This window comes from Zootermopsis nevadensis, unplaced genomic scaffold (genome assembly GCF_977971745.1).
Source record: "Zootermopsis nevadensis isolate Lab colony 2312 unplaced genomic scaffold, Znev_1.0 Znev_ptg000009l, whole genome shotgun sequence".
NCBI classification, from domain to species: domain Eukaryota; kingdom Metazoa; phylum Arthropoda; class Insecta; order Blattodea; family Termopsidae; genus Zootermopsis; species Zootermopsis nevadensis.
The window spans coordinates 1964619-1979574 of record NW_028259141.1 but is presented as its reverse complement, the minus strand read 5'-3'; the positions used below and the strand labels follow the sequence as shown (position 1 = coordinate 1979574).

At 39.2% G+C, this 14956-nt stretch overlaps 1 protein-coding gene across 9 annotated transcripts in view; it reads left to right on the top strand.

The window, feature by feature from the left end:
* Pdfr (Pigment-dispersing factor receptor) overlaps positions 1-14956 on the top strand; it is a 95992-nt gene that overhangs the window by 66416 nt on the left and 14620 nt on the right. For 6 of the 9 annotated variants that reach the window (XR_015534331.1, XR_015534330.1, XM_087345774.1 and 3 more), the window contains exons 4-12: positions 63-223; positions 602-705; positions 2418-2589; positions 4723-4825; positions 5149-5266; positions 7344-7413; positions 8582-8667; positions 11064-11247; positions 11607-11746. Coding sequence is in view for 7 of the 9 variants with exons in the window: in XM_087345774.1 (XP_087201900.1) it covers positions 63-223; positions 602-705; positions 2418-2589; positions 4723-4825; positions 5149-5266; positions 7344-7413; positions 8582-8667; positions 11064-11247; positions 11607-11746 (1138 nt within the window). In the remaining 2 variants the exon portion in view is untranslated. Of the gene's footprint in view, positions 1-62; positions 224-601; positions 706-2417; positions 2590-4722; positions 4826-5148; positions 5267-7343; positions 7414-8581; positions 8668-11063; positions 11248-11606; positions 11747-12708; positions 13463-14956 lie in introns of those variants that run through there. The other 3 variants (XM_087345775.1, XM_087345776.1, XM_087345777.1) reach the window with 3 other exon arrangements.

Below are 14956 nucleotides of genomic sequence, written 5' to 3'. Positions count from 1 at the left end.
CGAAATGTGAAGTGTGTTGTTAAATAATCAACAAATATTCCATGTCACTGTTTCATTTCCAGAATTCGTGTATAAACGCTGTACTATTGAAGGTCGTTGGGCGGGCAGGGGCGTAGGGGTGTACAGGCAGCCACAGGGATGGACAAACTACACGCCGTGCTTCATCCCCGAGATGATGCAACTAATCAAGAAACTTTACGCTGGGTCCGAGACTGCAGCCGAGGTAAGTATGATGACTAAACTGCAGGTGAGGGGTGGAGGGACAGAATTAATTTTTTTTATAGTCTTTCATCCTTTTTTTTATAAGTTCCAGAAATAAATTATCGTATTTTCTCGATTTTAAGACGTAATTTTCACATTTCAGGTAGCGTCTCGTGTTTGATGTCGTCTAAGAATCGATGTAGCTTCTTCTTTTATGAAATAGTATTCCAGTAAGTCCCTGGATCGACCGCAGATTAGTAATTAAATATTCGTTTAAGTAATTAAAAAATATTGACGAATCTGTTACGTTCAAACCGTGTGCTTAATCCAGGGTATCTTAACTTATTCTCCTGTGAGTGATGTCACGTGTCTGTGACAACTAGCGCCAATTTCGTTTCAGGTTAAACTGGCAATCGCTGAACGTACTAGAACACTCGAGATCGTTGGTTTCAGCGTCTCGCTGGCAGCCCTCCTCATCTCGTTAACCATCTTCTGCCATTTCAGGTGAGCGTCCCTCAAGGCGACACACAAATCGACCCGCACAACAAATCGACCTATCGACTTATTCATATTTCGATTATCAGCCCTCGTAGTAAATATTTACGATAAGATTGTGATTTTTTTAATGCAATATTCATAAGTTAAATGACATAGGAGTTTGTAAGAGGCCAAACCGAAGACCTAGAATTATATTTAGGATAATACTAAAATGGATCTTAGATAATAGGATGGGAGGATATCGATTTGAACAATCTGGCTTCTCAGAGGGACCAGTGGTGGCGTCCTGTGAACACGATAATGTGAGTTCCATAAGAGGCGTTGAACTTACTTATCAGATGAGAAACGGTCAGCTTCTCAACGTTTGTATCTGTACTCCATGGAGTTCATCAGCTGCCCGTTTCTTATAATTCCTTGAAGAGGAAATCTCTACAGTCTTAGAATAAATCATGATTTTATTACCACTGAAACTTATGCTAATAATGACAGTGTACGAGGTGCGATCGGAAAGTTTCAAGACTGTGTCAATAGAGGGCGAACCGGATGTAGTACGAGCTTCTGCCGCTATGGGGTGCGGCCTACATTCATAGTGAATCAGTGTGCCAGCCGGCATTATCGAATTAGCATTTGTTTCTTAGTTACGGGCGTTTTGGTAGTGCATTACACCGACCCTCCTGCGATTTCGGAATGGCGTGTGCATCAAATTTTGCCAAAGACTCGCCAAAACGGCTACGGAAACCTATGAAATGCTAAAGCAAGCATTTGGGGAGTCCGCAATGGGTCGTGCACAAACTTTTGTGTGGCATTCACGTTTTAAAAATGGCCGAACCTCTGTCGATGATGACGAGCGTTCTGGACGACCATCTTCGAGCACAACGCCCGAAAATGTTACGAAGATTCGGCAGGCCATTCACGAAGATCGACGTCGTACCATCAACGACTTGTGCGACATTGTTGGGATAGGCTATGGGACCTGTCAGCTGATTCTAAAGGAAGAACTCCACATGCGACGCATCCTGTCTGAGGACCAGAAGCAGAATCGACTTCTCGTTTGTCAGGAGCTCAAAGATCTTGCAAGAACCGACCCCAACTTCCTTTCTAAGCTCCGTGTGACTTCTTCCTCTTCCCAAAGATGAAAATTCAGCTAAAGGGAAGGAGATTTGAGACGATAGAAGAGATTCAGGCAGAATCGCAGATGGTGCTTGACAGGCTGACAAAGAAAGATTTCCAGGGATGCTTCCAGTCTTGGCAGCGGCGCTGGGATCGTTGTGTTCACTCCCAGGGGAACTACTTCGAGGGTGATGGATGAATTTAATACCTGAGATAAGTGTACGGGTTTTTATAGGCGCAGTCTTGAAACTTTCCGATCGCACCTCGTATACTTCGCAAATATTTTAAATCCTGAAAGCCTACAAATCGAAAACACACTTCGTCAATCGTAAGACTTTATGAAGTAAGTATCGATAGTTATTTTAATTCTGATCAAAATACTAGAGTTGTTAAATAACAGACGAGAATGTAGTCACATTCACTCCACCAAACTTAAGCAACGACGAATTCTAATAACCATGTCATACGAAATAACAATCGATTCAGTAAATATCGATAGTTTCGTGTAGTTCATTCACATCGCTGACACCAGGTGGCCAGAGATTTGTGCCGAACATTAAAAAAATATTTTGAGGTTATGTGCGAGCGTTAGTGTTTTTTTATTACAGAAGTCTGAGGAATAACAGGACACGAATCCACAAGAACCTATTCATTGCGATGGTGATACAAGTGGTGATAAGGCTTATACTATACATCGACCAAGCGATAACTAGGGGTTCGAGCGGCTACTACCAGTCACCAGGAACCAGACCCCATTACAACCAGGGTGTTGACAACACGGTAAGCTACAATTTATTTATTTTACTTATGAGAATGATAACGTATGAAGAGAAATGCTGCTGTTTCATTAAAAATTATCTTCTATGTGTAAACTATCGCGTGGAAAGTCCTACATGCCACTTATTATATTAACATTTTGTTGATTGCTAAGATAATTAATTTTATTTGCAATATTCTGTGAATAGGACATGGCAAAGGGATCTGTCACTTTCAAAGATAATCAGATCAATGAAGGTTAATATACGTAAGGAAGGATCCTGTATTTCTGAAACTGCACAACTTCCAATTTACGTCGTAAATCCAGCGCTGTTATAAATATTACAAGGGAGAAACACATTTCTCTGTATTATATTTATGAAATAGTAAATTAAGAAAGAAATTGCGTGAATTTTTGAATTATATGTATTGATTAGCGCCACGGTGGTCTATCGGTTAGAACGCTGGCCTTGTAATCCTGGGGGTCTCGGGTTCGATTCCCGGCGGTGCCCGAATTTATAACTTGTGTTGGGCAAGGCCGTGGTCTAGGCAACACGGAGTTTTCCTCCGTGGCATCCCAACAATTACTCCATTCACACACAGAAGAAGGCAATGGCAAACCACTTTTGGATCATCTGCCAAGAACGTATATGAACAGGTCCCAGTCCGAGAAAAGGATGGAAGGATCCTGTTCATATGGACCTGTCGTCAGACAGAACACTAAATAAATAAATGAAATAAATGTATTGATTAATAAATACTATTTAGGTCTACGTGAGAGGATCGTTTTTTAAAGTTTGAATAATTTTTATCTCCATTGTAGTATCAGACTGTAGACTTTATTCCTACCTGCAATTAGCTAAGTTACAACACGTGTGGGCAAAAAGATATCAGTGCTATAAAGTAAATATTTACTTTGTTAAATTGAATTTTTTTTTGTTTAAAGTAGTGCAGACTGGCTTCTATAAATTTATAACAAATTGACTGCATGAGAGAACGAAACATGTCATAAAACAAACAGAGGAATATCACCCCGAGGAAAATTTATTTTTTATACGTAAATTTTACATATTTTTATACGAAAATATCCGCCATTACGAATTCTGTTAGCTGTATCTCTTGAAATTAGCAACACAAGTTATAAATTCGGGCACCGCCGGGAATCGAACCCGAGGACCCCAGGATTACAAGGCCAGCGTTTTAGAGATCTTTAAGCATATAAAATGATTATTAAATTGATTTAAATCCGCTGTTTACGTTATTTTCAGATTAAACTTTCCGGATATGTGAACTGTGTTACGTAAAGAGACAAATTTTATTCGAACACGTGACGAAATTTCTGTAGAAGACCTTAATTTATACGAGTGCTTCAATACATATTCTTCCAGATTCGTTATTCATCAGTTGGCAATTCTGATATTCTGAACAGCTGAGCTACGACACTGTAACACCGTCTCATTTTGACGTACGTTCCCATTTTTTAAGGTTAAGGCATGATAATTTGGAATATATCATTAAGACAGGCGCAATTCACGTTAGTGACTCTGATGCAACACTCTTTAGCACTAGGCGTTACCTTCTGTATGTCCCTTGCTTACCAAGTTACTAACCTCAAAATGGTCAAAGCTTGAATCAACTATTGCCAGTGTCATGACCAGCTTTTCAATTAAACTGCCCTGGAGTGGAGTGCAGTGGAGTACTGTGTTTCCAGTGTTGGCCGTTGCCCCATCTTGTCGCCACTAGCTCATCTTCTTTGAACTCTTAAATTAATCTTGTAATACCGTTATGAGTTGTCTGTTCAAAAGCGATGGTCCCAGAATTATCTTACGAGACAAAAGTCAAGGAATGCAGAGGAGATTCTTGAACTGTGTAAGGGATTTTAGCGCTTTAAAGTTGGCTGTACTGACTGTGTAACCACTGAAGTGGAACCGCGATTCGTCGGAAGGTACGCAATGATAAATTCTTTATGAATATTGAGTTACATTTTAAATGGTACGATGTGTACGTTTTAAGTTCGTTAAGATACTTAAACCAAAAAATACGTTCATTTAAAGCACTTCATGAGAATTTCGTGAGAAGAAAATTTAAATATCTGTAGAACATTTGTGCTGCCATCTTTTGGTATCGTAACAAAATGTTAATTAACGCTTGTTACAGCCGATTCTGTGCGAGACTTCTTACGTACTGCTGGAATATGCGCGAACCGCCATGTTTATGTGGATGTTCGTCGAGGGCGTTTACCTGCACAATATGATCACAGGTGAGGCAGCATCTGGTCCTATTCTAGCCATAACAGTGTTGACTGTCAAGTGTTTTATAAGTTCATTCAACCCCTCAGTCACCTCAATCTGTTGTCTGTCTCACTCCCTCCCACCAGATTTCTCGGCGCGATGTTTGAGAACTGCCATCGACAATTTCATCTTTTTTACGCGTTAAACCTACACCAAATTTAAAAGTAATGAAAGTGTTTCGACAAACATTGTCTTTACATCATCTAAAGCAATAATTGATGCTGTGATGAATCCGCTGGAGAGGACGAACGTGCACAGGGAGACACGTCAAAGAAACTGTTGTGTTTTTTAGTGACAGTGTTCCAGGAAGACGCTCACTACTGCGTCTACACGATGATTGGCTGGGGAGCTCCCTTCGTCATGACCGCAGCTTGGGCGGTCGCCACGGGGCTGAAGTACAGAGCGTCAAGGTACGTAAAGTTGCTAGTTTAGAAGAACTGCGTGTTCAGATGAGATAAACCCACAACTAACTAACTAACTAACTAGAAGGCTTACGAACCCGAAGGTTCATCACCGAACTAACCAAAGCCCTCCACCGGACCCTGTCCTGTGCCAACAAAATCCAGTCTCCTTCAACTCCTATCTCCCATAGATCCCGCCTGACATTATCCTCCCATCTACGTCTAGGTCTCCCCAGAGGTCTCTTCCCCTCAGGCTTCCCAAATAGTGGACCCAACCAACCAGATGGCTTACGGAACCCGAAGGTTCATCACCGAATTAACCAAAGCCCTCCACCGGACCCTGTCCTGGGCCAACAAAATCCAGTCTCCTTCAACTCCTATCTCCCATAGATCCCGCCTAACATTATCCTCCCATCTACGTCTAGGTCTCCCCAGAGGTCTCTTCCCCTCAGGCTTCCCAACCAGTACCCGGTGTACACATCTTGTCCCATCCATGCGCGCTACATGCCCGTCCATCATTTTTCTGAGTGATGGCCGAAAAGGAGAAAACTTGGCTCACATTTACACTGTATCATCACCATAAAAAATGACGATCTTTAGCATGAATTTTTTTATCATTGCAGTTGTGTGTTTTTATAAACCCAGTACGGATTGCTTATCCAAAAAAGTTTTATCAGGTAAATTTACATTACAGAAACACCACGGATTTGCCACGTGATTCAACCCAGTTTTAGAACCTAACCTAACCTAACCTATCCTACTCTAACCTACCTAACCTAACCTAACATAACGTAACTTAATCTAACCTAACCTGACTTAACCTAACCTAACCTAGCCTAACCTAACCTTGACCAACCTAACCAAACCTAACCTAACCTAACCTAACCTATCCTACCCTAACCTACCTAACCTAACCTAACATAACGTAACTTAATCTAACCTAACCTGACTTAACCTAATCTAACCTAGCCAAACCTAACCTTGACTAACCTAACCAAACCTAACCTAACCTAACCTAACCTAGCCTAACCTATCCTACCCTAACCTAACCTAACATAACCTAACTTAATCTAACCTAACCTGACTTAACCTAACCTAACCTACCCTAACCTAGCCTAACCTAACCTAGCCTAACCTATCCTACCCTAACCTATCCTACCCTAACCTAACCCAACCTAACTTAATCTAACCTAACCTGACTTAACCTAACCTAACCTAACCTACCCTAACCTAACCTAGCCTAACCTAGACTAACCTATCCTACCCTAACCTAACATAACCTAACATAACGTAACTTAATCTAACCTAACCTAGCCTAACCTAACCTAGACTAACCTAACCAAACCTAACCTAACCTAACCTAACCTAGCCTAACCTATCCTACCCTAACCTAACCTAACCAAACGTAACGTAACGTAACCTAACCTAACCTAACGTAACCTAACGTAACGTAACCTAACCTAACCAAACGTAACGTAACCTAACCTAACCTAGCCTAACCTATCCTACCCTAACCTAACCTACCCGAACCTAACTTAATCTAACTTAACCTAACCTAACCTGTGAAAAATGACCTCAGATTGGAGGTATTTGTTTACCTACGTATAGAGCTGATTCCTTTTCTGATTTCTTTTAGTCCTTAGAAGTTTGAATTATATAAAACTAGTTCAACAAAACCGAACACACTACTTACAAATTCCTCGATATTTGAATTTTAATAAAAAAATTAGTCCATTATATTAAGTAAAGTAAAGCTGTCCAACTATACGCCATATAGGCGTGGAGTTCATTATACGAGAGGCCGTGGTTGTTCTTGAGTCTAAATACCAGTTTCAGGATTTGTGTTGCTAAGACTTCGAGAAAATTCAACTTTGAAGTGCGTCGTGTATAGTAAACAGTTTTTTGTCATGCAAGGAAAGATTTGATTTTATAAACATTAATAATAACCATATCATTACGTAATTTATAATTACGAATCCATTCTTGTGTTTATTTATTCCAATTTTGTAATCCTCAGGAATCCAAGCCTCTCCTTGAGACTATTGCAGGTTATGTTGTGGTTAAAATGTCCGGCTTGATTTTGTAGGTGTTGGTGGGGCTACAACCTGACTCATTACTTCTGGATCTTGGAGGGACCGCGGCTTGGTGTTATAGTGGTGAGCTTAAAAAGTTTCCCCGTCCCTGAATGTACATAATATCCTCATGTGTTCTTTGCAACGTGCTAAGTCCGCCTTGTTCGACAGTTCACACTTTGGCCACCAGATCGCAGAGCCTCGTTTGTCTGCTTTACGAATTCTCTCATCCTTCATTTCGTAATCACCGGTCGTAGGACGTTAGAACCTATGATTTTCAGGTCGTGCAGAATATCAGAAACTCCACATCAAATGTAATGTTGAAATAACTGGACAGATACGACCAGATTCTAATGCGTTATGTCTTAACACTTCGTGCAAAGAACGTATAACACAAGAATAAGATACAGGGTGTTTTTAAAAAGGCGAATTATTTTTAATTACATGTAGTTACGTAACTATATAGCAAAAATCTCTGTACTTAGTATCTCTGAGTTCAGTGATCGTTGGGAGATTTACAATCACGTAAAAATATTTTCTATATGTATCCACCATCGTTGTCTATGACAACCTATAGACCGACATAGGAAATTTCGTAAAAATACAATTGTAGTTGAAATTTCTTTCAACAGTACTTTGATTGTGTAAGGATTGTTTTTGTAATCTGTGAATGATTCAGGAGCATGAAATAATAAAAGGATGAGTGAGAGATTGAAGTAGTAAGGATTGTGTGATTGGCAGTTGTTGATTTTGTAAAAACTGCGCGGAAATGCGATAGTCTTGAATAGCGAGGGAGTCAAATATTAAAAGACAGATGCTCGGGGTAGAATGAGTACGTTCAGCGATTGTTGAAAAACAGAAATTAAACTTCAAGAAATCACCGTTCAAACACCGACACCTGTTAACTTTTCTTTGGACGGTACTGTACTGCGCTCCAAATCAAGACGTGAACTGGCAACGTAACTGCTGTAGTGGCTGTTCCTTCTACCGTACACAAACCCCGCTAATTATAAAATAAAAAATACACTATAATAGATGAAATTTAAACATTTAAATAAACTCTCCGCACTAGTAATGTACAACAAATTGCTTATACTACATTCTTAAGAAAAACAATCTTACTGCAACTCTCGGTTTTTGTAAATGAAAACATATCGATAGGGGGTGAGAGAAATGGAAGTAAAAGCTTGTAAGGATCCGTGCTACTGTCTTATATCTCGATTGTTGATAGATTTCTGTCCTTTGCCCGCAGTTAAACTTCGTGTTCCTGCTGAACATAATCCGTGTGCTGGTCTCTAAGCTACGACGGAGTCGTATCAGTGAATTAGAACGAGCAAGGTGAGTAAGTATTTACTACTGCGGTGAAGTTATGTTGCTGTTATTCTCTCAAACGAAGCGTTGTGCGCGAGCAGTTACTGAACGGTAAGACAGTGTTGTAACAAGTTACACAGTTTTAGATTCAGCCGTGTAAGGTGAGAGCTGTTTTTTTTTACGTAGGTAGCGTGAGATTTCGTACGGTACAATTTTGTATCGCTGCCCGCGTGATCATTAGTGTTTATTGTACGTAGTATTTGCTGATTCAACAGTGCAACACTAAAGTGCGGGCTGTTTTGTGATGTGAAGTACTGATTTCCACCAAGCCAAACAAGGACGCCATAATAATTTACGTATAGGTTGTTCAAGAAGGTGAGTACAAACTTGTATTCCGAAAGGAAATCATACCTCGCTTTAATGCGCTTCGCAGATATTGCGTTAATATGAGGAAATCTTTTAAGATACAAGAAAATTCGCGAATACATTTTGTAAAAAAGGAAAAGTTTGCGAGTTGTTTGTGGAATTAGGTACGTATTCTTGTGGTGAAATTTGTTGGGAAATCATTTTAATGTACAAGAAGGAGATAAGGGATAATTTTAAATCGATATAACTGTTGGTTAGATAGTTTCTTATGGGAATACCATTCGATAAGGCAGACAGACCAGTGTGAAACATAACCTCGAAGTGAAGTTTTCAAAAGTTTACAAACCTTTTTCTTTTCCCACAAAGAGTGTCGTGTTTAAAACTACGATATGTTCTGTTCTGCATTAATTTATTTCGGGACCGAAATTGCCGTCATTAATTAAAGTTCTTTTTTCGATAGTCTACTCTTTGAAACCACGTTCGTCCTTTAGGGTCAACGATGTTAAGTACTCGGGTAGGAGAAACACTAGCGCCATTATTACGAACTTCGTGATACAGCGTCAAAAACGTGGAACTAGATATTATTCGAAAAGTATTTCGTTAAGAAAAGAAAGTGTAGTCGGTTCGCGAATTTGTTTGGCAATCTCTTAGTTGATCAATTGAGAGTCCTCACTATGCCTGTCGTAAATGATATTTAATTCAGTTGCGTTGTTTGTCATTTGCAATCTTGACAGTCTTATATTCCGAAGAAAATTTTAACCGTATTTTTATTTCGTTCAATAACGTCATAAATTTCTATTAATGAGCAAAAATTTCTCCGAAATTTAGGTTAAATTCCTTACATTTTGTGATTTGTAAAGAAACTCCGTTCAAACCTAACCTAACATTCAAGAAAACATACTTTCGTGACAGGGTTATTAACAAATGGTACACTATTTACGGGAAAAAAACGCTTTTAAAAATGTTATTGACAGTGTTTTCATTTGCAATTTTCTATTTAGGTCTACACGTTCACATTTGTAACTTTCATTATAAAAAAAATAGTGTTTACAGCGATGTCATTTAGTCGTGAATGGCGAGCTTTAGACACGCACCACTGGCGCTGCTATCAAGCGAAGGGCGTACGGCTCTGCGTGTTGGAATAGGTCAGGACAGAGCACTCTAGCGTTGCCACAGATTCGAGGTGGCGGAAAGTAAAGGTGTCGCCGTCTGTGGGAGGAAAAGTAACTGCGCATGACGTCATGACAGATGGAACGAATCGATTTAACACAGCAGCGAATTTTTACGGAAGTGAATGTTCTTATGTAAAGTTGTCATTAATTTTTTCCCGATATAAATAGAAATGAAATGGTGGACAATTCTACGTAAAACTATCAACATTTAAAAAGAATAAATATGGGTGTCTGTTGTCGATTTAATCTTGCGTACGGTGGAAGATTATTAAATGCCATGTGTATGTTTGGTGTGTATTCAATCACGGGGTAAATAAGAAAGAAATATAAAATCAAAAACTTTTATGTATCGGCTTTATTTAAAAAACAAATCTTATCACTAAGTTGTACTTGCAAATTTCCCTCTGTCTTTTGAATTTCACGTAAATCGATTATCGACAGCTGCGCCACAGGCCGTTAACCTACATTCGGACGATCGCAGTGTTTCTATGAGTGTGAATATGGCGCACTACAAGTTTCTTCAGCTGCTCGCTACGTGGCAGCACTTGTCTGCAATAGATTTTGAGTTTTTTATTGCGTACATCACCAGAAGTATTTCCTGTGACAGGTAAACACTTCATAAGGGTGGTATTTTAATATTTTGACACGTGCATATATTCTTTCTCTGGGATCTGCTTTTGATATGATTGTTAAAGACCTTTCAGAGTGTAAAATTTATGCTAAATTCGCAACAATTTCAAAACATTTGAAAATTATAACGAAATCGTACCTTCATATTTTCACAACAAACCTGTTCTTTTCGTATTTGCAAGAATATTATATTTTGTTAACCATATTTAATTATATATATATAAGTTGTAAAATCATCATGCTGTTATTCACCAGGAAAGCCGTGCGTGCGGCGCTGGTGCTGCTACCTCTGTTGGGGATAACGAACCTCGGCAACATGACGGAGGCGCCTCTGGATCGGGCGGTGTGGACATTCGCCCTCTGGTCCTACACGACTCATTTTCTGACCTCATTCCAAGGATTCTTCATTGCTTTACTGTACTGTTTCCTAAACGGAGAGGTGAGACAATAAGACAATTCGGGCTGATTACTGACTAATTGAGGTTTATAAAATAAAATATATAGCTATATAGAAATTATGCCCCGTGTCGGAATACAAATAATATCGTTATGCATTCTTTACAAAGTCCGCCATTTTCCATAGTTCCCATTTTGACTACCAGATCGCGACACCTCAGTGGCCACTTTACGATATTCCTCATCCGTAATCTTGTTCTCACCGTTTGTAGGTCACTGCACATGCGCAAACACGCACGCCCTAGGTGGATCACGTGACAGGAATATTTTTCGTTGTGTTACGTAAAAAGATAACATAACTTTATATTTTGACATGGGTCAGACGTGAAATGCGGGTTGCAGGTGCGGATAGCCGTGTCGAAGAGTCTGTCCGTCTACCTGTCTCTCCGGCAGAGTTCCAAACGGAAGAAATGCGAGATGCGCTGGGCGAGGCTCTGCTGCCAGGGCAGCCAACACTCTCCACCCCGCACAGCAGCCCCAGAGTAAGTAATTTGCGTTGTTAACGTACCCAAACCTACTGGTGTCTTGTAATTTGCCTCAGAGTAGCGAGAGTAGTGACCAAGGAGAACAGTTCTAGGGCAGATCAGTGACAGGTGCCCACGTTATTAAGAACTCGAAATATCTCAGAGGCAGACAAGTGAAGGTTTTAAAACAATCCAGAGCAGTGGCCGATCTTGCCTTTAGCGTTGAGAGGGGTCTGCTCAGTATTGTGGCGGTACTCGGGTCGAGTCTCTGTCAGTACCCCTGTTGCCTTCGTTCGTCTGTTGTTTTCATTTATTGGGTTGTTGGTTCGTTTGTTTATCGTTCCTTCGGTTTTGATTTGTTGGTTTTTTCATTAGTTGGTCACATTGCACGTACTGTCAGTCTTTTGTTTTCTTAGGGCCGATGTTCCAACTTCTTTTGTTGTTATTTGACTGCACATTATGAACTGGAAAGGCAGTGTACTTCATCTGTGTCCAGTGTGTTGAAACACACTTTAAATGAACATTGTATAATACTACAAGATTATTGTAACTAGTTGCAACGGACAAAGAATTGGTATATTTACTGCATAAGTGGCGTGCCGTGCAGGGGAAACAAGTGAATCATTGCTTCCGTAATTTCGTTAATCTTCGTAAGAGTTCGTCCCACCCGAAGTATCTATAGGAAACAATTCTGACTGTGTTGTCCGCGCTCCTTCGGCAAATTTCGTTAATCTTCGTGAGAGTTCGGCTTACCACCCGAAGTATCTATAGGAAGCAATTCTCACTGTGTTGTCCGCGCTCCTTCGGCAGTAGTACAGAAGCGAGCGAACGTGTCATTTCAATGGCGATGTGAAAATTAACTGTTTATGTGTGATTTCAGTTCTTGTTTGGTGTTGTAAGTAACATTAAGTTGTATTTGTGATCGTATTTTGAAGCATGTAGCACGCTCGGAAAAGTTCTTGTAACATTTTAGTTCGAAGAACTTTTCATTTCCAGGACTCGTGTCTGACAAATACTGTCCTCGGCCGACGATAATCTGCAGAATCAACAAAATCACCATTGTAATGATCACTGCCATGATGAAGACAACGATACGGCTTCATCACCGCCAAATGCCACAATGCATTCGACCACGACAGATTCCTTGGTGACAGTCTGCGGCGTGTCAGTTGTAGTGGCCATTGTCAACAGCGAAGGGACACTGAAACCTCAAAAGTCTCGATACTGTGTAGAAGTGGACAAATAATCATAGGTTTTGTCCGGGAAACAACAGATTACATCCGTATGATAGTTTAATACGTGAGATATTTCGTTACAGTGTAAAAGCAGAGACGTTGTAAGAGGAGTGAATATTAGCTTACCCGTGTTCGTCTATCCGTCCTTCTACCTGCATACTACAAGTCGATAACACTTTACCTAATATCCATTTTAATATTATCCTCACAAAAAAAGTCTAGGTACTCTGAATGATATATTCCCTTGTATTTAATGGTTTAGTGTATTAAAATGTGTTACTTTTCGTTCAGTGAATATGTGTACATGTTTTTGGGACACTATTTTAATCGATACGTGTTTTACGTAGCAACTGAAAACGTTACTTGAATCTGTCTGATGTTAATTTTGTCGTAAGTGTAGTGAATTTTTTTTTTATTTATTCAACATTTTAGAAGTATTGTTAGTTGACGTTTATATGATTACTCTGCCAACAGCTTTTGAATATATATTTTGTGGTAATTGTGGAGTGTTATGTGCTTTTAGCATTTTTGAAGAATGTAGAAAAAAAATAACCCATAACATTTCTTGTAACGTTAATGTGGATACTGAAATTTAAAAATGAGTGTAATTCATACTCCATCATATTATTATTATTTTTTTTTAAATTTTCGATTACGCGGTTAATATTCTGTGGATTTTTTCTGCTATTTTTAATTGAAATGTAAATTAAGCACAATATTTATATGATATAACATGTTACTGAGAATGGATCACGCATAGAAATTGTGATAATTTAAACAACTATTTTTTGAAGATGAACAGTGCGTAAAATCTTTGTAAAGTCTTTGTTGAAGAGATAGAAACTCAGCAAATGGCGGCCAAACTCAGCTGTTTTTCGTTTTTCGTACAATTTACCAAACAACAATAGCAACAAACAATTTTCTCGTCTATTTCAAGATACAATGAATAAATCACAATTAATTTTACACAATTTTTTCTGGTTTTCTTACTGACCGGAAATAATATCAATACGAGGTTTAAGATATTTTTCTGTGGAGTATAACCGGAAACCAATTCACGTGATATTTGTGATCTCGTTTTCACACGGAGCTGCAGTTTTGGTCTTGCAATAGCCAGGCCAGGAGAATGTGTGAAATAGTTTAACCAGAATCAACGAAAAAAGCTGACTAACGGCGGAGTCCTGCGCATGCGCAAGGCATCGTCCATTTGTAGGTAACACCATCCCTGCGTACGTAAAGCATTGCTGGAAATGGTAAACAGAGCCTTGTATAGTCGGCGACTGTAATCTTGAGACTTGCGGGGCGAGGAAGTGGGGTGAAGGAGGAAGGAGGAAAGTTAGCGTCTGCAGCGACAGTGTCTGGCAGGGAAAATTTTGATTTTTTTTCTTAAAATTTTTGAAAAATTTTGAATTTTTTTTCTTCAAATTTTTGAACATTTTCGAAAAATCAAAAAATACATGGAACTGTCTAAAAAGCCCACCAAACCAAATTTTTTCCAAATATTTGATTTTTTTTGGAATTTGGAATTTTTAAAAATTTCATTAGTGTTGTGCGCGGTTTAGGCAATTTTCAGAATTTTTTGATTTTTTGCAAATTTTGATTTTTTTTCTTCAAATGTTTGAAAATTTTCGAAAAATCAAAAAATACATGAAACTGTCTAAAAAGCCCACCAAACCAAAATTTTTCCAAATATTTGAAATTTTTTTTGAAATTGGAATTTTTAAAATTTCATTAGTGTTGTGCGCGTTTTAGGCAATTTTCTGCAATTTTTTGATTTTTTGCAAATTTTGAAATATTTAATTTTTTTTTTCAAAACTCCCCACCTGAACTCTGTCTAAGTCAATATCTGCCGTACCGTCTCTAACAGAACACGATGTGTGCCGGAATCGGTCTCTTCTCGATCCGGTCTCTGTATCACCACGTCTCTAGCAAGGAGACTCTCCATAAGCCATGACAATGGCTTAAGCGGGGGCCCAGTAATGCAAAGAACGAG